Source organism: Heptranchias perlo, chromosome 1, assembly GCF_035084215.1.
Source record: "Heptranchias perlo isolate sHepPer1 chromosome 1, sHepPer1.hap1, whole genome shotgun sequence".
Classification (NCBI taxonomy): domain Eukaryota; kingdom Metazoa; phylum Chordata; class Chondrichthyes; order Hexanchiformes; family Hexanchidae; genus Heptranchias; species Heptranchias perlo.
Genome location: NC_090325.1, coordinates 44,358,491 through 44,372,307, shown reverse-complemented (window position 1 = coordinate 44,372,307; position 13,817 = coordinate 44,358,491). Strand labels below are relative to the sequence as shown.

General features: G+C 40.3%; 1 protein-coding gene across 1 annotated transcript in view; it reads left to right on the top strand.

Moving 5' to 3' along the window:
- dnai1.2 (dynein, axonemal, intermediate chain 1, paralog 2) overlaps positions 1 to 13,817 on the top strand; it is a 240,567-nt gene that overhangs the window by 93,857 nt on the left and 132,893 nt on the right. Inside the window, exon 13 of the mRNA XM_067991157.1 lies at positions 9,615 to 9,862. Coding sequence (XP_067847258.1) covers positions 9,615 to 9,862 — 248 coding nt within the window. The remainder of the gene's footprint in view (positions 1 to 9,614; positions 9,863 to 13,817) is intronic.

Sequence of the window (13,817 nt, the reverse complement as noted above, 5' to 3'; positions counted from 1 at the left end):
TCCGGATGGAATGCATCCTAGGTTGCTGAGGGAAGTAAGGGTGGAAATTGCAGAGGAGCTGGCCATAATTTTCCAATCCTCCTTAGATATGGGGGTGGTGCCAGAGGACTGGAGAATTGCAAATGTTACACGCTTGTTCAGAAAAGGGTGTAAGGATAAACCCAGCAACTACAGACGAGTCAGTTTAACTTCGGTGGTGGGGAAACTTTTAGAAACGATAATCTGGGACAAATTAATAGTCACTTAATAGTCACTAGAAATAATAATGGAAAACAAGGAAATGGCAGAGGAATTGAACAGATATTTTGTAGCTGTCTTCACAGTAGAAGACACTAATAATATACCAATAATAGTACAAAATCAAGGGGCAAAGGGGAGGGAGGAACTAAAGACAATCACTATCACTAGAGAAAAAGTACTAGGTTAACTAATGGGTCTAAAGGCTGACAAGTGCCCTGGACCTGATGGCTTGCATCCGAGGGTCTTAAAGGAAGTGGCTACAGAGATAGTGGATGCATTGGTTGTAATCTTCCAGGGTTTACTAGATTCTGGAAAGGTTTCAGCGGATTGGAAAACCACGAACATAATACTCCTATTCAAGAAGGGAGTGAGACAGAAAGCAGGTAACTATAGACCAGTTAACCTAACATCTGTCAATCGGAAAATGCTAGAATCCATTATTAAGGAAGTAGTAGCAGGATATTTGGAGACTCAAATACAATCAAGGAGAGTCAACATGGTTTTATGAAGGGGAAATAGTGTCTGACAAATTTATTAGAGTTCTTTGAGGAAGTAACGGGCAGGGTGGATAAAGGGGAACCAATGGATGCAGTATATTTGGATTTCCAAAAGGCATTTGATAAGATGCCACATAAAAGATTACTGCACAAGATAAGAGCTCATGGTGTTGGGGGTAATATACTGGCATGGATAGAGGATTGGCTAACTAACAGAACAGAGAGTTGGGATAAAAGGGTCATTTTCAAAATGGCAATCTGTAACTAGTGGGGTGCTGCAGGGCTCAGTGCTGGGGCCTCAACTATTTACAATATATATCAATGACTTGGATGAAGGAACAGAGTGTATTGTGGCCAAATTTGCTGATGATACAAAGATAGGTGGAAAAGCAAGTTGCGATGAGGACACAAAGTGTCTGCAAAGGGATATTGACAGGTTAAGCGAAAGGGCAAAAATTTGGCAGATGGAATATAATGTGGGAAAATGTGAAGTCATCCACTTTGGGAGGAAAAATAAAAAAGCAAAATACTATTTGAATGGAGAAATACTACAAAATGCTGTGGTACAGAGGGATCTGGGTGTCCTCGTACATGAAACACAAAAAGTCAACATACAGGTGCAGCAGGTAATCCGGAAGGCAAACGGAATATTGGCCTTTATTTCTAGGGGGATGGAGTATAAAAGCAAGGAAGTCATGCTACAACTGTACAGGGTGCTGGTGAGACCACACCTGGAGTACTGTGTACAGTTCTGATTGCCCTTATTTAAGGAAAGACATACTTGCATTGGAGGCAGTTCAGAGAAAGTACACTAGGTTGATTCCAGGTATGGAAGGGCTTTCTTATGAGGAAAGATTGAACAGGTTGGGTCTATACTCATTGGAGTTTAGAAAAATGAGAGGAGATCTTATTGAAACATACAAGATTCTGAGGGGACTCGATAGAGTACATGCTGAGAGGATGTTACCCCTCATGGGGGAATCTAAAACTTGGGGGCATAGTCTCAGAATAAGGGGTCGCCTGTTTAAGACGGAAATGAGAAGGAATTTCTTCTCCCAGAGGGTCGTGAATCTTTGGAATTCTTTACTCCAAAAAGCTGTGGAGGCTGAGTCATTGAATACATTCAAGGCTGAGTTAGACAAATTTTTGATCAGCAAGTGAGTCAAAGGATATTGGGAAAAGGCGGGAAAATGGAGTTGAGGTAAAAATCAAATCAGCCATGATCTCATTGAATGGCAGAGCAGGCTCGAGGGGCCGAATGGCCTACTCCTGCTCTCATGTCTTATGGTCACTTGGACAAGTGCGGATTAATAAAGGAAAGCCAGCACGGATTTGTTAAAGGCAAATTGTGTATGACTAACTTGATTGAGTTTTTAGATGAGAGCAATGCAGTTGACATTGAGTATATGGACTTTCAAAAGGGGTTTGATAAAGTGCCACATAATAGGCTTGTCAGCAAAATTGAAGCCCATGGAATAAAAGGGGCAGTGACAGCATGGATACAAAATCGGCAAAACGACAGGAAATAGAGAGTAGTGGTGACCGGTTGTTTTTTGGACTGAAGAAAGGTATACAGTGGTATTCCCAAGGGGTTGGTACAAGGACCACTGTGTACTTGGGCGTACAGGACACACACAATTTCAAAATTTGCAGAGGACACAAAACTTGGAAGGGTAGTAAACAAAGAGGAGAATAGTAATAGACTTCAAGAGGATGTAGACAGGCTGGTGGAATGGGCGGATGAATGGCAGATGAAATTTAATGCAGAGAAGTGCAAAGTGAGACATTTTGGCAGGAAGAATGAGGAGCGGAAATATAAACTAAATGGTACAATTCTAAAGGGGGTGCAGGAACAGAGAAACCTGGGGGTATATGTGCACAAATCTTTGAAGGTGGCAGGACAGGTTGGGAAAGTGGTTAAAAAAGCATATGGGATCCTGGGCTTTATGAATAGAGGCATAGAGTACAAAAGCAAGGAGGTTATGTTGAACCTTTATAAAACACTGGTTCGGTCACAACTGGACTATTGTGTCCAATTCTGGTCACCGTACGTTAGGAAGGATGTGAAGACCTTAGAGAAGGTGCAGAAATGATTTACTAGATTGGTTCCAGGGATGAGGGACTTCAGTTATGTGGATAGACTGTAAAAGCTGGGGTTGTTGACCTTAGAGCAGAGAAGGTTGAGAGAAGATTTGATAGATGTGTTCAAAATCATAAAGGGTTTTGTTAAAGTAAATAAAGAGAAACTGTTCCCAATGGCGGAAGGGTCAAGAACCACAGGACTCAGATTTAAGGTGATTGGCAAAAGAACCAAAGGCGACATGAGGATAGACTTTTTTACGCAGCAAGTACTTGTGCTATGTAATGCACTGCCTGAAAGGGAGTTGGAAGCAGATTCAATCATGGCTTTCAAAATGGAATTGGCTAAATACTTGAAAGGGAAAAAATTTGCAGGGCTATAGGGAAAGAGCAGGGGAATGGGACTAACTGGATTGCTGTTACAAAGAGCTGGCATGGGCTCGATGGGCTGAATGGCCTCCTTCTGTGCTGTAACGATTCTATGATTCCACATCAGAAACACAGGGCTAGAGATTGGGTGCAGGCCAGCTGCAGGATCACAGGAATTTGGTCTGCTGTCCTCATTTGTATATTACCAGCAAGCTGTCGGTATCAATCACGGCCCCAGAGGCATCTTGCCGATCATGGGGGTAGCAAGGTATATCCGAGGGGGAGGCATTTGGGAGGGGGGTGAGCTTGTGCCATGCAAGCTCTGCCTAATTGTACCAGGTCTTGAGTAGTCCTTAAAGAGGCCACTGGAGGCCGCTCAAGAAACGGCCACAAAACTTTTTCAAAGTTATATTGTGTGGAGCCAGAAGGAGTAGGAGCACTCCTCCTGGATCCACAATATTACTGCGGTTGCTGCCGGCCAGGACAAAAAGCACAAACTACTCCCATTAGCAGTGTTTCACATGACCATAATGATAGGTTATTTGCATGCAAATTAAGCATTGTGTCTTAATGCGCGGAGCATTCGCAATAAAGTAGATGAATTAACAGCGCAGATAGATATTAACCGGTATGATATAGTTGCGATTACGGAGACATGGTTGCAGGGTGACCAAGGATGGGAGCTGAACATCCAGGGGCATTCAATGTTTAGGAAGGACAGGCAAAAAGGGAAAGGAGGTGGGGTAGCATTGTTAGTAAAGGAGGAAATCAATGTAATAGTGAGGAAGGATATTGGCTCGGAAAATCACTGTGTGGAATCTGTATGGGTGGAGCTAAGAAACACCAAGGGGCAGAAAACATTGGTGGGGGTTGTCTATAGGCTCCCAAACAGTAGTGGAGATGCAGGGAAGGGCATTAAACAGAAAATTAGAGACACATGAAAGAAGGGTACAACTATAATCATGGGTGACTTTAATTTACACATAGATTGGTCAAACCAAATTAGCAATAATACTGTGGGGGAGGAATTCCTGGAGTGTGTACGTGATGGTTGTCTAGACCAATACGTCGAGGACCCAACTAGAGAACAGGCGATCCTAGACTGGGTATTGTGCAATGAGAAAGGATTAATTAACAATCTTCTTGTGCGGGGTCCCTTAGGGAAGAGCGACCATAATATGATAGAATTCCTCATTAAGATGGAGAGTAGGGTCCTGAATCTAAATAAAGGAAATTACGAAAGTATGAGGTGTGACTTAGCTAGGATAGATTGGGGAACTTTACTAAAAGGGATGACAGTGGATAGGCAATGGCTAGTATTTAAAGAACGTGTGCAGAAATTACAACAATTATACATTCCTGTCTGGTGCAAAAATAAAACAGGAAAGGTGGCTCAACCTTGGCTTACAAAAGAAATTAGGGATAGTATTAGATCCAAAGAGGAGACATATAAAATTGCCAGAAAAAGGGGCAAGCCTGAGGATTGGGAGCAGTTCAGAATTCAGCAAAGGCGGACAAAGAGATTGATTAAGAGGGGAAAAATAGAGTGAGAGTAAACTAGCAGGAAACATAAACACTGACTGTAAAAGCTTCTATAAATATGTCAAGAAAAAAAGATTAGTGAAGACAAATGTAGGTCCCTTACAGTCAGAAATGGGGGAAATTATAATGGGGAACAAAGAAATGGCAGAACAAGTATGGTTCTGTCCTCACAAAGGAGGATACAAATAACCTGTCGGAAATGTTAGGGAACCAAGGGTCTAGTGAGAGGGAGGAATTGAAGGAAATCAGTATTAGTAAAAAAAACATAGTGCTAGGAAAATTAATGGGGTTAAAGGCTAACAAATCCTTAGGGCCTGATAATCTAGTAGTAAAGGAAGTGGCCCTGGAAATAGTGGATGCATTGGTGGTCATCTTCCAAAATTCTATAGACTCTGGTACAGTTCCTACAGATTGGAGGGTGGCAAATATAACCCCACTATTTAAAAGAGGAGGGAGAGAAAAAACAGGGAATTACAGACCAGTTAGCCTAACATCAGTAGTGGGGTGGGGGGGGAAATGCTAGAGTCTATTATAAAAGATGTGACAACAGAACACTTGGAAGGCATTCGTGAGATTGGACAAAGTCAGCATGGGTTTATGAAAGGGAAATCATGCTTAACAAATCTACTGGAGTTTTTTGAGGAGGTAACTAGTAGAATAGATAGGGGAGAACCAGTGGATGCGGTGTATTTGGATTTTCGGAAGGCTTTTGATAAGGTCCCACACAAGAGGTTAGTGTGCAAAATTAAAGCACGTGGGATGGGGGGAATATACTGGCATGGATTGACAGGAAACAGAGAGTAGGAATAAACGAGTCTTTTTCCGGGTGGCAGACAGTGACTAGTGGGGTACCGCAGGGATCAGTGCTTGGGCCCCAGCTATTCACAATATATATCAACGATTTGGATGAGGGAACTAAATGTAACATTTCCAAGTTTGCAGACGACACAAAGCTGCGGTGGAATGTCAGCTGCGAGGAGGATGCAAAGAGGCTCCAATGTGATTTAGACAAGTTGGGTGAGTGGGCAAGAACATGACTTATGCAGTATAATGTGGATAAATGTGAGGTTATTCACTTTGGTTGTAAAATCAGAAAGACAGATTATTATCTGAATGGTGATAGATTGGGAAAAGGGGAGGTGCAATGAAACCTGGGTGTCCTTGTACACCAGCCGCTGAAAGCGAGCATTCAGGTGTAGCAAGCAGTTGGGAAGGCGAATGGTATGTTGGCATTCATTGCAAGAGGATTTGAGTACAGGAACAGGGATGTCTTACTGCAGTTGTACAGGGCCTTGGTGAGACCACATCTGGAGTATTGTGTGCAGTTTTGGTCTCCTTATCTGAGGAAGGATGTCCTTGCCATGGAGGGAGTGCAACAAAGGTTTACCAGACTGATTCCGGGGATGGCAGGACTGATGTATGAGGAGAGATTGGGTCAACTAGGCCTATATTCATTAGAAGAATGAGAGGTGATCTTATCGAAATATATAAAATTCTAACAGGATTAGACAGACTAGATGCAGGGAAGATGTTCCCGAGGGATGCGGAGTCCATAGCCAGGGGTCACATACCCCGTATCCTGAGACTGTCATTTAGAACCGAGATGAGGAGAAATTTCTTCATTCAGAGGGTGGTGAACCTGTGGAATTCTCTACCACAGAAGGCAGTGGAGGCCAAGTCATTAAATATATTCAAGAAGGAGATAGATATATTTCTTAATGCTAAAGGGATCAAGGGATATGGGGGAAAAAGCGGGAACACGATACTGAGTTAGATGATCAGCCATGATCATTCTGAATGGCGGAGCAGGCTCGAAGGGCCTATTGCTCCTATTTTCTATGATTTCCATGATTTCCATGATTTCTATACATGAGTGTGACAATTACCTTATTAATATGCTAACTGAGTTCTTTAAAAGTGTAATTTATCCAGACACATACGGTTGCAAATGTAAATCCAATTCATGAAGTTAAAAGCATTCTTATGATTGAATAGGCCTGTGTAGTTCAGAAAGTATACATATAGATTAAGATTCAGAGTAAAATCTGCTTACATTTTTGAGAGATTCATAGGTCACCTTCTAAGGGTGCATTGATAATGCAACTGCCAGTCTGAGCTGCTGTTCAGGTTCAAGCCAGACAGAATTCTGCTGACTCCTGCCTGGTGGAACCCCAACTGTCCTGTTTAGTAAAAATCTCCTGACATGTCTGGATACTTGCATGGATTTACAATCTGCAATGTCAAACTGAAATACAGTGAGACTACCACTGTAGTTGCTGCATTTGCACGGTAGATACAAACTAAACCTGCCGCAGATATTTAGGGCTAGTAATTACAAGCGTAAGTACCCTTTTAACAATGTGATAAGTGTTGGTAACTGCCAATCAACCTCTGGCACCAAAAATTAACTATTGTAAATGTGGAGTCTCATTCCTTCAGGTTGTGAATTGTTTTAGGAGATTTTAAAAATGTCAAATTTTAAAACTCTTTTTTTCTTACTTTTCCTTTCTGTCTTTTTCTCTCTCTCTTAATGCAATCTTTCTTTCCCTCTTTATTTCTCTTTCTGTACCTGATTTGACATTGTGTTCACCCCTTTAATTCACCCTCCTTCTCAGTCCTTCTGTTGTTTATTTCCCAATCCTTAAATCTCATTGGTTAAGGAGATACGCTGTTCACTCAGGTCCTAGATGCCCTGTGTGCCATTATCAACTCGCACTTTCAGCAACTTAGTGGGCAAAACTTTTTTGAGCTAAAGGGTGTAGGGGCAAATCTAACTAACGGCAGACACCGTTGAATGCCCTTCTACAGCAAAATCTGGCTCATTATTACAGCTCTCTTAACTGACGAAAGCTGCAATGTTACACATTAAACATTGTGGTAGATGATTTTTCACTAGTACGCAGGGAGTGTGTTACCATCTGCAATAAGATGTTTGACAGCTATCGGTAAGTATGAAAAAAGTAAGCTATAAGTCTCCTTTGGTAGTTATAAAGCTCCTATGTGAAATGAGTTTGAATAGGCTCAATCGGTTTGTGCTTAATAGTGAGTATGTGGCCCAAAGGACAAGAACAGTCCTAATTTGGTAAATGGCAAGCTCACACAAGAGAGGACACAGTCGGCAGTTTGGATGCTGCAGCTGAGGCAGAGTGAAGGGAACTTGACTCAGTGTGTAACCATGTTAAGCCTAACCTGAGAATTCTTGATCCTGAGATGGAAAGTGTTCCATTCCCTAGCATAAACATCCCTCACTTCGATTAGCAAAAAAATGCTCAAAAATAGTTTTATTTTTAAAAGGTTACAGCCAACTCTTGAGTGAGAGACCATCGATACTCACATTCCACAAGGGGGCGGTATGGCAGTGGTACTGCCCTTCACTAATTTTGCTTTATTTCTATTGACACAGCAAAACTAATATTACATGAGGTTTTTTTCCTAAAGTTTGACAGAATTTACAGTGTAATTGAGAATGCATACATACTGATTTTTGGAGGCATCATGCATTAACCCGAATGATTATTTACCCCATTGTGAGAGGGTAACCTGTGCGCATCAAGCCCCTTTTGTATTAGATTTGTTAATGGATCTTGAGAGTCCTCAAGAAAAGGAACTTATGGAGTCTTAGAATTACAAGTGGATTAGAGGAATTCTGTATAAATCTTAAATCAACTACAAGAAATTAAATGAGTTCTTGGAGTTTTACCTTTCTGAGGAGTTTAGGTGATAATCCAACTGTAAATACATTATTGTATTATATCCCTGTTAGATTATTTGCTTGCTCATTGTGTATTTAATAAATTTGTTTCATGGTTTATACTTTAAGCAAGTTTTATTGTAAAGTCTCCATTCGCTTTCAGAGACTGAATGAAAATCTTGTGCCAGCATAAGATAGTTTGGTATCTAAAAGCAATTACTAAACAGGATTTACTGTTCGTTAACATTGCCACGTTACCAAAAGCTTTCCTAGAGTTCCAGGTAAAGAATAACACTCAAAAGTGTGGAGAGTTGGGACTCACACTTGAGAGCAGACTGAGACATGAGGGCCAAAATGATCTAGGATACGAAGGTTAGAAAAGTCCCCAAAACATGACAGTGATATATTCACAACCTGAGCTGAAATTTAATGGCATGTTTTGTTGGCACCAGTACTGCTGTGCCCCATTTTCATTGCAAAGAACAACTTTCATATCCCATAGTAAAAAGCATTGCAGAAGAGTCGAGAGATGGATTTTCCTTGTCTACAGGATAGTGTCCAGAATTTGGCAATCTCATTGAGGGGGAAATGGGAAAATTAACACTGATGTAAAACAGAATGCTTTCCTTAAATTGGGGTTACAGCAGGGGTCAGAATAGCAGAGGTTTAACAATACCTTTAGTCCAGTTACTGTACATGACATGCCAATGATTTGTGTTAACTCTGAATGCCAAGAATGAAAACATTTCTAGCTCCCATCACTAATTTTCTTCATTTTGGTAAGCATTTAAAATAATTGAGAAAAAATATATTGTAATGTTTATTATTCCTTTGAGAATTCTTGATTCCACAAGGCAGCTTCTTTTATCAACATTTCAGTCTTTACTAAGGTGACATGGAATATTTTTGGTGCCAGAAGCTGAATGAACACTTCCCACTTAGTTATCCTTGTTCACTATATATGGTGATGTAAATGTACACTGGAACTTCCTACTATATTGGAATTTTCTTTTTGTTACACTTCTCATTCGCAATCCCTTGTTGAGGAAATTATGAAGTATTTATTTTTGTTTTCTATCCCTGAACTGCAAATAATTCCAAATCTCTATTAGTAAAATGAAATGTCTGTAATTAAGTTCCTTTTATCTGCTTCATTGGTGAATGAAAGATTAATTATTTTTTCTCTCCCACCCCAGATGATTTTATGAAACAGAACCACGGCATGCTTCTGGTTCACTCCTTGAAAAATCCTACCCAGCCCGAGTACCATTATAGTACAGAGAGCAGTGTCTTGTGCCTGGACATCCACAATGTCCATCCACACCTGATAGCTGTTGGCTTTTATGATGGCAGTGTCGCTGTCTACAACATCATGCAACACCTTGCAGGGCCTACTTACAAAAGTACAACCAAGTCTGGCAAGCACACTGATCCAGTTTGGCAGGTGAGTATTATAGTTGGGTTTTAGATCCTAGCAATAAGATCCACAATCTTTGCAGAAGTTAGACTATTATTATTTTTGCTACATTTCTAAGTTGACATATACTGCACAAGTGTCTATCCACACAAATGGCTAGAATACTAAAAGGCACACAAAACAAGTGGCCTCTCATGTGGAGAAGGAATGGTGGCTTCAAAGAAAAGAAATTGGCAGGTTCTTATGTGCTCTGCAGAGTTGGCTAGAATGGCATTGCTCATTAAACGGACTTAAAATTTACACAATGTCAACATGAGGAATTGTAAACAATTTTACAACACCAAGTTATAGTCCAGCAATTTTATTTTAAATTCACAAGCTTTCGGAGGCTTCCTCCTTCCTCAGGTGAACGTTTGTTGGAAATGAAATCCTCGAAATGAAATCCACAACGTGAGGAATGACACAGTTGAGAAAAAAATGGCGTTTTGTTATGTTTGAGCATTGGGCATTCTTATCAACTTTGTATTGATGTTCACAGCAAAATGCAGTTCTATTGGCAGCGCTACATCCCCTACAATCACCTTTTTACTGATATATTTTGATATATAGGTTGTACGGGACTGTTCACCATGTATTCATACCCTTTCCAAAAAGGTAGAAATTACCATGGGAAATTAGCCCTCGTTAAGCCCATTTTGAGTGGAAAATGATTGCAAATAGGTCCAATTTAGAAGCCCAACCTCCCATGCCCAAACACATCAGAAACACATCCTACGCCATATTGGATCGGGCTCCATAGAGGTGCTCTTGACAGCTGCCTAAAACATGCGTTAGGCCCCTTAAATATGCTAATAAGGGCCCGTCTGCCTGTTTTATGACCTAAACTGTCGCTGCCTCCCATGACCACAAGCTGCCTCTGGTGCCTGCAGTTAGCTGGTACTATACGAATAAGGCCAGCGGACCAATTTGCCATAGTCCTGCTGACGGGCTCATTAGGTGTGTGACAGTGTATTGTTGAAACTTAAAACTGATGATTACATTTAATTACACAATATTTTAATTTACAGAGGTAAGATATACAGTAGATAACTTGCAATCAAACGCTTTTTAACAAGCCAGTAATTATAATAGTAGTTTCTATAACTCCAATGGTGGATATTCAGACAACAGCCCCTTAACTGTTGAGAAGTATTTACTGAGCCACGCCTGAAACAAAGCCTTTAATGGACATAGTCTCAGGAAAAGGGGATTGGACATTTAGGACTGATGAGGAGGAATTTCTTCACTAAGAGGGTTGTGAATATTTGGAATTCTCTACCCCAGAGGGCTGTGAATGCTCAGTCATTGAGTATATTCAAGCCTGAAATAGATAGATTTTTGGACTCTAGGGGAACCAAGGGATATAGGGACCAGGCAGGAAAGTGGAGTTGATGTTGAAGATCAGCCATGATCTGATTGAATGGCGGAGCAGGCTCGAGGGGCCGTATGGCCTATTCCTGCTCCTATTTCTTATGTTCTTTTTGGTCTGTTCTGTAACTCAGTTTCAAAAACCTAATAAAATTAATTTCTAATGTCCATAAATCATTATTTGAAAGCCTCAGTCTAGTACCTTGTGGTTAAAAAGTTATTGGAGAAATGAGCCAAATTACCAGAAAATGACTGAAATGAGAATAGGTATGCAATTTGAAAAAAAACTAGGAAGTCATACATATCCAGTTGGTCAATTTTCTTTTGTAAGGTTCAAGTTTTTAACCTTAAAGTACTCTCGGACATTAAAAATTTAGAACCGTTCAGAAGCCTACAGATGCCTGCTTTGAAGTAAACTAGATAAATTGTGTGGATCAGATAGAACTATCATATAGACGAGTGCTGCCGATAGAAATAAAGTATACAGAGGCGCTTTGTATATTGATAAAAATTTTAATTATATGTAGCATTTCAACTAATAATATTTCAGTGTGACACTTTTAAAGTGTTACAGAAAAAGATTTTCTGAATATTGTGAACGTAAATTTGAAGAATTTCTTGTAGCATTCTCTAAATTGAAGCCACACAGGATATTGATTATCAAATAGACTATAGTGCAAGTAACCCAATAAACTTCTTAAAAGCCATCTTCTAATGCCCGTTTATCTCTTCAGTGCTTAAATTACAAAGTGGTGTCTCTTCCTACTCCCACTCCCTGTCTGTCTCCGTTTCAAGGTTATTGTTGCATCTGATTGTTTGTTTGAAAAAGTATGTTTATGCAGGAATTCTTTTTAAAGTTGCTTCACGCATTTTTACCATTCACTCTTTAAATATATCCGCACCACAAAATAATTGCCTGTCAAATTTTGCTAGATATGACTTGTTTTTAGCTCTGGGCTTTTCTGACCCTTGCTAAAATTTGTAGGCAGCATAACCTTTGCTGTCAGTCATGGTGATGTGTGACATGGTCAGTGCTTGAATTGAAGTAATTTCTGTATTTGTTAGTGCCGAATAAAGCCCACGACTCAAAAGACAATTATTGTACTGAAAAAAAAATAACATTATTCTCTTGAGTTTAAATGACAAGGGTTGCAGCTAGTAAAATACATGGAATATATTAGTAATCATGAACTGAAAAACATTACAAATTGGGAGACCAGGTAGTACTGTGGGTTAGACACTGACCAATCACTGATGTAACTTGCAATCAAATCCAGCTCAGTGATGTCGTGAGCAAACTCTTAGAATGCATAGTTCAAGATAAAATTAATAAGCATTTAGAAATGGATGGGTTAATGAAGGACAGCCAGTACTGATTTGTCAAAGGCAAGTCATGTTTGACAAATTTAATAGAGTTTTTTGAAGATGATAAAGGCAATGTAATTGATGTACAGTATATTGCTTTTTTATCTTAGAGGCCTGTGTGAAAAATTCAGGCATATGGTATAAGAGAAAATATAGCAGCATGGATAGAAAGTTGGTTGATGAACAGTGAGCAAAGAGTTAGGGTAAATGTGTATTGCTTAGACTGGAGAAGGCGTGGAAATGGTCTACTCCAGGGTCCAGTGCTGGGTCCACTTTTGTTCTCGGTGTATATAGATGATTTGGTCTTGGATATAGGAAACTCAAAATTTGCTGATGACACAAACAGTGAGGAGACGTAGAAAGCAGACATTGCAGCAGAGGTGATTAGTGACCTCTGTGTCAGTAATGCACATGTCTAGATCCAGTATACCAGTAGAGGAAGCAAGTGGAAAGCAGCAAAGCAAAGGTCATTTGGCAGCAATAGAGCAGAATTCAGAGCAGGATGGGAACCAGCAGGAACAGATCAGAGCACACTGTGAAAAATTCCCAGCAGAAGAGCAGAAAACTGAGGATCCAAGAGCAGACCAGATACTAGAATCGAAGCAGTCAAGGAGAGTATCCATAGAAAGCGCTGGTGGTGGTAGAGATGACTTTAAAGTCCAGAAGCTAGTGGATAAGTAGACTTCGACCTAGTAGAAACTGGATTTCTGGCCAGAAATCCAACCATTGGACTAAAGCAGTGGAGTGTGAAAGAACGTGCTTTAGACAAAAGTTAGTTTGGACTTTTCAGTGATTGTTCGCATCTATACTAGTTGAGATGACTTGATTCATTTGAGCACAGTATCGATAGTAGACAGGGTAGCTTGGTGAGATTCTGCTTCCTGGGAAATTAACAAAAAGAAGAGAAAAACCCATGTTCGGGGTCAGTAAGGTTCAACAAAGGCTGCAAGAATACAGGTCTTGGCCTGAGTTGGGACTATAGCAGGTCAGTTTTCTCAGCTAGAAGCTAGCCCAAAAGGAAATCAAACAAAAGGTGAACATTCTGGCCACTATTTGGGATAGTGCAGTGTGTTTGTTTTGTGTTACAGGAAGCGTTGTAGGAAAAGTTTGAAAAAGTCTGCAATTGCTGCTTTTGTTCAGTTATATGTATTCTGTGAAACAAACGAACTTTTAAGAGTATTCAGCAGTTCTGCCTCTTGAAAGGTTGGAG